At 37.1% G+C, this 8,704-nt stretch overlaps 1 protein-coding gene across 1 annotated transcript; it reads right to left on the reverse strand.

Annotated features, from left to right (window-relative positions):
* Positions 1 to 1,299: 1,299 nt before the first annotated feature.
* LOC119989526 (protein FRIGIDA-ESSENTIAL 1) lies at positions 1,300 to 8,224 on the reverse strand. Its single transcript, XM_038835114.1, has 5 exons — positions 7,789 to 8,224; positions 3,289 to 3,814; positions 2,883 to 3,163; positions 1,651 to 2,804; positions 1,300 to 1,543 (listed from the first exon to the last, which is right to left on the reverse strand). Exons 1-5 carry the CDS (start codon positions 8,063 to 8,065, stop codon positions 1,514 to 1,516), a joined length of 2,268 nt encoding a protein of 755 aa, XP_038691042.1. The 5' UTR covers positions 8,066 to 8,224; the 3' UTR covers positions 1,300 to 1,513.
* Between the last annotated feature and the right edge of the window lie 480 nt (positions 8,225 to 8,704).

Below are 8,704 nucleotides of genomic sequence, written 5' to 3' on the forward strand. Positions count from 1 at the left end.
GAGAATATGCTTTAGGAAAGACCCATAGTGCGGAAAGGAACATGCACTGGTTTAAGTTGTTTATCATTGCATGTCAACAAAGAAACACTTGATTGTTATTTGTATCAGAATAGAAGGATTTTATTAGACATCACATTTTGTTGGAACTTTTCCAGCATGGGAAATGAATAGATGGATAAGCAAAAGGAATATACTATAGGAGAAGTGATGCAGAATTGTTCGAGAAGCAGTTGGATTGATGCAAGATGAAGAAGAAAAGTGGTGATAAATAGTATTTTATTTCGTTAAGTAGTATTTCAGGGGTATTTCTATAATTTCTGTTAGTACCTCTAGTTTTCTAGAGTAAACTCTCTAACTTCCTAGAGTAAACTCTAGTTTCCTAGAGTTTGAGATGGTTAAATAAGCCTCACTTTCCTTGTGGCCTTTTCAGTTTTGACAATTCATTCAATCAAATATTGAGAGTTCTCTCATTTTTCTGATGGATTCTAGATCTTATTATCTTTAGGGTTTACGCTTGTAAATCCTCCATACTTTCATTGTGTCAAGAAGCAATAATGTTTTGAGACTTTCAGCCAATAAGAAATTTGAAATTTAACTTTTGATCAGTTGTTTGGCATACTAAGGTTTTATTCTTACATCCGAAACATGAGAGAAAATGTCCCTAACCTAGTAAGTCATCTTTCTCCAATAGAAAGTGTTAAGAGTACATATAAATGATGCGAAACATCCAACCCAACAAGGTAACTTATTGGGTTGAATAGCAAAATAACTAATTTTAACAGAAAATGAATACTTTTGGACTCTTAACAGTGGATAAGGAGAAGGAAAATATCTCAGATAAAGGTGCTTGATAGACTTGCATAATAGGAGTGATCGTATACAACAAGGTGGGACAAGTGACTGATTAAGAGGGTAACACTAGTAGCTTTTCTATTAGGTAGTTATTCTGATAGTTTCTGTAATGGTAGTTAAAATGAAAATGTGGAGTATGGGGAGGCAAGTTTGGTGTAATGGGAAATATTGGGAGGTCATTGGCTCCTTTAAAGCCATTGGGAAGCCATTGGGAGGCTACTGGTTCCTTGAAAACTAGATTATCAATGTCTTGCTCAATCTTATGTAATTTCAGTTCTATTCCATATAATATATATATATATATATATATATATATATATATATATATATATATACCACAGATCTTTGTGGTGCTTGTATTTGGGTGTGTTCTTATCAGTGCTAATCCATAGATTACATAATATTAAAAATAAACTCCTTAGAAAAAAGAACATCATCAAACTAAAATGAAAGATAAATCCACAAAATATTTTAAATAGATTAGAGAATGAAAGGGAGAAATCCATAAGGCAAACATTTCTCAAGCAATTCATAGAACATCCCATGAGAATTTCCACGTCAATCATGCTAACTAAAGGAGCCTTATCCAGACTTCACGACTTCCAATTGCTACAATATATAAGAAACTTTTTACAAGTCAAAAACCATTCGGCCTAGTATCTCAAGATTTGCCATACTTGACCGTATATGCCTGCAAATAAAGAAGCTATTGTCAAATTCTGGGAAAAAATGACTTTCAAGGAAGAGTGACAGCGTTGATTGTAGAACATATTATCTCTCAAACAAGGAAAAACTCACCTCCATGAGCTTTGAGATTTTGGGGTGGGATAATGAAAGATATTGCTTAACTGATTCCATGTTAGGAGGAATCTGTTCGGGCTGCATGGTGCTAAGAACCTTCTCTACTGATTTTTTTACTATTATATTATGGGCATCCTTGCTTAGTTGACCCTGACGCCAGGTTGGTTTCAACAATTCTTTCACAAACTCTATAAGAGCCGCACGGAAATATCTGAACAGCTTTGATTCCTTCTCAACATTCCCATCTATCTTGCTCTCCACAACAATTTCATTACTTAGTTTACCTCTCTCTTCCTTCAAGTCCATAGAATGTAGCATCCCACTGCTTTGATGTCTCACATCAAAATTGGTCACGGTTTTCTTTGTCTTCGGAGAATTCTTGACATGGGAAGAGCCTGAAACATTCTCCTCTTTTGTCATAGTATCATTCTGCACAATGACCGAAGAATTCCCAACTGTTTCTACTCCAACTACAAAAGAACTTCTCGTTGTTGAATAACAGTTATTTCCCTGCATTTTGTCTTGGACTTGATCATATAATGATTTTGTATGTCTACTACCAAAATCACCATGGGTATGTTGATATGACCCTTGATAAGAGGAAGAAAGTTTAACTAACCCATCTCCTGGTAAGTCGATGCTATCGCGAATGGGATCATACAAATCACTCGAAGATGAAAATGTAGGAGGAATTATAAAAGATGGACGAAAAGGAATAGATGGCTCCCAACTATAAGACACAATTTTTTCCCTACGTTCTGCTAAACCCAATGAATACCTTTGAGGTTCAAAACCAGAGGAGGGTAATGAGAACGATCTAAATGAGTTATATTCTCCATCACAATCCGACTGTTTTTGAGAATTGAGCTTATCATTGCGGAAATGCGAACCTCTAATGGAACCAAGGAAATGATTAGGAGCATCTTTGGATGAAGGCAATTGTTGGGTAGCTGATGGAACCGAAACGAAATCCTCTCTCCCAAAAAATGAATATCTATGGTTGTGATGAAATTGATGTTTTCCTTGGCTTTCTCTACATTCACTTTCTAGAATTCTATGGGAAGAAGACACTGCGACACTATTTTCAACAGTAGAAAAAAGTTTATTGGTAAAAGTACGCGACCTTGGTGTTTCAGTAGTGTTTCTCAAACCTGATACAAGAAAAGTTACTCATTAGAATCATTGTTAAGAAGATTCTAGAACATCCACAACACAAGGAAATAGTATACCTTCATCGGGTTGGATTTCTCTAATCCACCTTGCAGCAGGTGCATCTATCTCATGCTGTTTAGTACAACTTTTGTCTCTACTTAAGTTTGCAGCAGGTGAATCTCTTTCAGGATGTTTGTTACTGTTTTCAGTATCTTTTACATGAAGGAATTTACAAGAACTCCCTTTGATGCACCATCCTTTGGAAAAGAAATCACATATAAGCGCCAGACGCTTATTCCCATCCTTAATCTCAAAGCCTGGGGACAGACTTCTACTTTTTCTCTCAGAAGTAACCGATCTGGAAAACTTAAGGGTTAGTTCATATGAACTGGTAGTATTACTTTGGGAGAGAGAATTTATTACCACAAATAGAAAATTAGAGTCAAAGCCAACTTCATAGAGCTAGAGCTATGAGTATCAAACCTTGATGCAGTCCTCTTTTTATCATCCTTTAACATGTCCACTGGCTTAGTTTTTGCGTCAGAATCCAGAATTGTTTTAGCCTCATCGACCATGCAATCTCTAATTGGTACAGCTACACCCAACTTTTTCCCAGACACACTAGATGGATTGGAACTTTCAGATTTTGTACCCTTACCATTAAACAAATAATCCTCAACATCTTTCTGTTGTCTTCTGTCTTTAGGGCCTTTTGTTATGAGAAGGGCTGCAGCATCTTTCTTATCAACCACTACTTTTTGACTTCCATTTCCCTCAGAAATAATCTCCTCTTTCCCTGATTTTAAATGATTGAATTCTCGATGGTACAGAACTGGGTTTTTGCTGCTCCTCATCAATATCTCTTTCGAGGGACCAGAAATTTTTAAATTGCTGCTAGAGTCTTCTACAGCAAGTGCCTTAGATAGTAGACTTGATTCCGTTTTTCCTTGAGTAGCACTTGATTCCAAGTGCCTGCCATGCCCCTTATACTTCATATCACAACTAATATCTACATGGAAGAAAAACTATATCAAAGAATGAAAGAAAACAACATCTAGCATAAACCAAATTCCAAAACTCAATGCTAGATATTAAATTGTAGCCTATAAGATGAATCTTGAGAAACACAATTGTCCAAATAGAAGGCCAACACTTATTGTTGAGGAGGATAACTAATTTGTGAGCCTGTGAATGCATTTATGCGTTGGGATAATGTCCTAAAAACATACCATGTATAATGACAATTTTAGAATTTATAGATAAACATCTTGTTATTGTATGTGTGTTTTAAAAGTTTTATTTAATATTACATTTATACATGAATGTTCCATCAACGTCTAGGGATGTTAGACATAGTAATCTTGGATCCCCAAATACTCTTTAAGTGTAAGTATAGACAGACATAAGATTCACTATTGCATCCGAAGAAAAATAATCACAACCAGATTAACAAAGCTAGACACTTAGTTGATATAGGTTGTAATGCACGGACATCTCCTATAGGGAAATGGTTTGTCTTGATCACTTAAGAGGATTCTCATATTAGTGCACTAGTGTGTTGTGTGAGGTCATATGATTGATGGCCTTACATAGGAATGAACAACAAAAAAAGTACTATCAATGAGTTGTTCATCCTATAGCTGTGGGAGTATGATATTTCTTAAGCTTGAGTATGTCAATACTCTTGCACTCATAGCGTGTGCGTTTTGATTCATCAGTGAGTGAGACACGCACTATTGTCAATATGCTCGTGAATTTGACGTATGACACTAGAGTGTGAAAGCACACCTACAATATAGTCATCCATGTATTTTTGGTTACAGAAGTGTAAGCATCCACCCGAAATGTTCAAATTAATCTATCCAGAAACTGTGCATAGTAATCCTTATAAATCAAGCATTAGTATTTAAATTGATCGAGAGTCAATTTAATACGCTTAGTGGATAGATACAGGAACCGAGAGATTGGGGGAATATGAATTTTGGAGTGTTTGATAGTACACAAACTCTCACTCCAACTTACCGGGTGTGGCATGAAGGATATATTCGTACACATCTCACAGGTCAGAGACAGGTCTATAATAGAAAGCCTTGATGTAAGAATTGTGCATCTCTGGGAGTGCATCCATAGTTCAAGTGGTGTCCGACGAACAATAGATAGGAACATTATTCCTAGTCATAGGGCTTAGCGATAAAGAATAATGTTTCAGAAGCTTAGACATGTATGTCCTACAGAGTCCCCTTGGTAGCCCCACTTTAGTCTCTCGTCCTATTAAAGGAAGATCAACAATAATCTTGAAAGTCACTTTGGCTATTACTAGATCACCACCGCCACCTTACACCTCTTCATTATTTGTTGTAACCACAAATACGACTAGCACTAAAATATCATGTGAAACCACAATTTCATAACTCCATGGTCGTTTGTTCTCCAACCCTTCTCTTTGATTGATCTTGCTAGTGTTCCATAATGGACATGTTTAGGCAGCAAGGTGGAATAAGCACCAGAAATATATATAGGGCAAGAATGAGGAGCTTTGTCCATCCCCACGGGACAGGTATGAGGGATGATTTTCCCTCCAACCCACTTCAATTTTCTTCCAATAAAAGACCACATCGAGGCATGACTAGATTTCTAACCAAATCAATTTCTTCAATCTTATTCAATAGCCATCCTTCAAGGTGATAAAATATAAATCTATTCGACAAGAATGTCCTTCTCTACCAATTCCTGAAATTCATTTTCCGATCTAGATTTCATTGATACATGGCTCACTTGTCAACTTGATAGGTACTCTGATAAATATCGGTAACTCGCATGCTCCTTTTCTTCATTCTCTTTTCCAATTCGGTTCAAGTTGGACAAATTCCCATTGTGAGCCAGGAGTGAAATCAAAGTTGCAGCACGGTTCAGCTCGCAAAGCATTTATTTCCCCTTGACTAAATAACTAAGTTCTTACAACATACTTATTATTACCATCCACCAGCCAACATATTACCAATGAACCAAAACCCTAACACCCACAATTTTTTTTCCCTTTTTCGAAGTTCTTTTTTTAGAAAAACCTTTATCATTAGGTACCATCATTAGCCACCCATTACATCGGCATGTGGCAAATAAATACATTACATCTAAAGCATAAACAACATCACACGAGTTTCCAAGATCCGAAAGTCATAACTTGCTACTTATTTGAAAACATAACCCGTTTCATTTACTCCATTCCTCGTACTCTCCTTCCATTCATATTGAATAAAGAGCAAACATTTTTTTTCTTAATGCACAATGAAGAGCAAATCTTATAAGGACTAGTGTGCCCTAAACTGCTGTCAATAATTTAGTTTGTATCAAACCTTTTCTCATCTTGTAACTAAAACTTCTCAGACAATTCCGCCAATTTCCTCGCATAATCCGGAAAACCGTCATCGGAACTTATGTCTATAGGTTCACGTTTTCTTCAGCATTCGCGTACTCTACAACTAGAAGTTAACAACACTGTTGCAGCAAAGTGACTATTAGGCATGGTGAGGGAGGGGGAAGCCATTAGGAAAGGCTGCAGAAAAAACCACCTAACCTGTTGAATATGTTTGGTTCCATTCCACACATTGCACCCCCAAGTTTGATTGTCTTAAAAGTGGATGGAATGAATAATTCCCATTCCACCCTCATTCCACCACTTAGAGGAATAAGGCATACCATATCAACCATGGTAATGCTAAGGGTGCATAACCCAGCTAAAGTAAAAGACGAAACTGTTGTTTTCTAATCAATCAGAGTCATTCGTCAATTTAAACTTCACCTCATATAAAGCTCTTGATTCATCTTGCAAATTTTCTGGCTTCCAAATGCACAAAATCATGTTTATGATCCCAACGACCACAATTAAAGAACCCAGCATTTATAGAATCCAGGCACCTTGCTCACGTCGCTTGCCCTCATTTTATCATGAGACTGACATGGATAGTGACCATGCAAGGTAGTCCCATTACGAGCAGTTAATCCACTTGATTTGGCTAGATGGTATACTAATATATTACAGTGCCATATTAAACCTATATGGACAGAGCAATCAACTCCACCATCAACTAAAACTAATCTAATTAATTCTTGTAATAATTCCTCTTATCGTGAATTATGGTATTTCAATAAAGCGGGAAAATTGGTTACATTATTTGTTAAAAAAAATCACAACATAATATGTATAAGTAGATTAAAAATAACAGATATCATGGTTGTTTTAGGGGTTTTCGATGAAAAGGGTATTCCAGTTACTTGCCTAATATCTTCATTCCGTAACACAGTTCATTCTAACACACCAAACATTCAGGAATACCATCCCACTCTCTTTCTCACTATTTACCAAACATGATTGTTCCCACTTTCATTCTCATTCATATTCACATCTTAAACGAAATGCCACCTAAGGTTTGTATGTTATTAAAACACGTGTGTCGCCTATCCCGGTTATATTAAGAGCTTCAACACTTTACATCTAACTTCAACACTTTACATCTAAAACTGTGCAAGAGAAGTTATAAAAGCAGATTGTCCCCCATAACTCCATTAACTACTCGTTAGGACAAAAGCAAACTCTTTGTCCCATTTTTCTTTCCCAGCATTTAGGGTTTAGGGTTTAGAGCACTAAAACCACAGAACATCAACACCCCCAGCTGCATATGTTTTCAACTCCGAAGACACGAGGAGAAGTTAACATGAACTAGAACCTAATTATACCAAAGCTACCTATACATCCCTCGCAAACTAACACACAAAACAGCAGTCCAGTGATTTAACAATCAACAAATAAAAGAAACATGAACATAAACAAACAAAGAGCAGCACTGACCACAATAATTCACAGTATCATGGATAACAATACATAATATCATTGATATCATTTAAATCAGATGTAAATCAAATTCGGATTGAAATTAAAACACATGCATGCATAATCAGTGAATACGCTTTCATAAATGAATTCACCTGTTCGATCCTCATTGCTTTCTTCTCCTGAACCCGACACCTCTTCTTCTACCTCTACCTCCTCCTCCTCCTCGGTAAAATCTCCTTCATCATCATCATCGTTTACCTCATTATCTTCACCGCTTTCTTGCTCTTCAATTATTTCTTCCGGATCTTCCTCTTCTTCTGGGTCCTCTTCTTCCATCTCCGAATCAGAGATTTTGGCGGATTGGTCCGGGGTTTGTGATTGTGCACGGAGATACTCCTCATCGGAGCGCGTCAGAGAAGAGGGAGGCATTGGGCGTGCTGTGGAGCCCTGAAGCTCGTGGTTTACGGTTCGTACAGTATCGCAGGTGTACACCTTGGAAGCGCGGTGGCTATGTCTGTTTTTGTTTGGTGCTTCAACGTTCCATGTTCAATGTTGTTGGTGACGCCAACCCAATTTCAGTTTTGGTAAGAATTACTGGGCTTCCAACACAAACTAGGCTTCCATGTCTGAAATTTCCACCTCATAAAACAGGGCTGCAAAAAATGGGCTTATTAGTGTCCAGTTGGGCTCAATTTATTCATGGCCTAGCCTGTTTTGTTTCTCTTTTGCATTTAAAATAATACAATAAGAGTTGAAATCCCTTCTTGCTCTTGCGTTTTTTCCTGATCTTTGCTGGTCGGGGTGTTGCACCCTTCTTTCAACAAGCCATCTCTTTTTCTCCTCTTTCTATCTTGCTCAATTTTGTACTCCCTCCTTGTCTATTTCTCTTGCTAGGTACCCCCAAAAAAAAAAGAATTTATATCACCGTTCTAACACTTCTTTCCTTTGTCAAGTGTCCTTAAATCCTGAACTCTAAACTTCTTTCATCATATTTCCCTTGATTTGCTCATCACCCGTCCTACAGCCTCTACCCAATTGTTTCTTTGTTAAACTCATGCATGCATGTAC

The sequence above is a fragment of the Tripterygium wilfordii genome, chromosome 21 (genome assembly GCF_013401445.1).
Source record: "Tripterygium wilfordii isolate XIE 37 chromosome 21, ASM1340144v1, whole genome shotgun sequence".
NCBI lineage: Eukaryota > Viridiplantae > Streptophyta > Magnoliopsida > Celastrales > Celastraceae > Tripterygium > Tripterygium wilfordii.

Coding starts and splice junctions, on each gene's coding strand:
- LOC119989526 (XM_038835114.1), bottom strand. CDS start 8,065: ATGCCTCCCTCTTCTCTGACGCGCTCCGATGAGGAGTATCTCCGTGCA. Junction 3,164..3,288: donor AAAAAGAGGACTGCATCAAG/GTTTGATACTCA, acceptor TAAGTTTTCCAG/ATCGGTTACTTCTGAGAGAA. Junction 1,544..1,650: donor AAATCTCAAAGCTCATGGAG/GTGAGTTTTTCC, acceptor CTTTATTTGCAG/GCATATACGGTCAAGTATGG.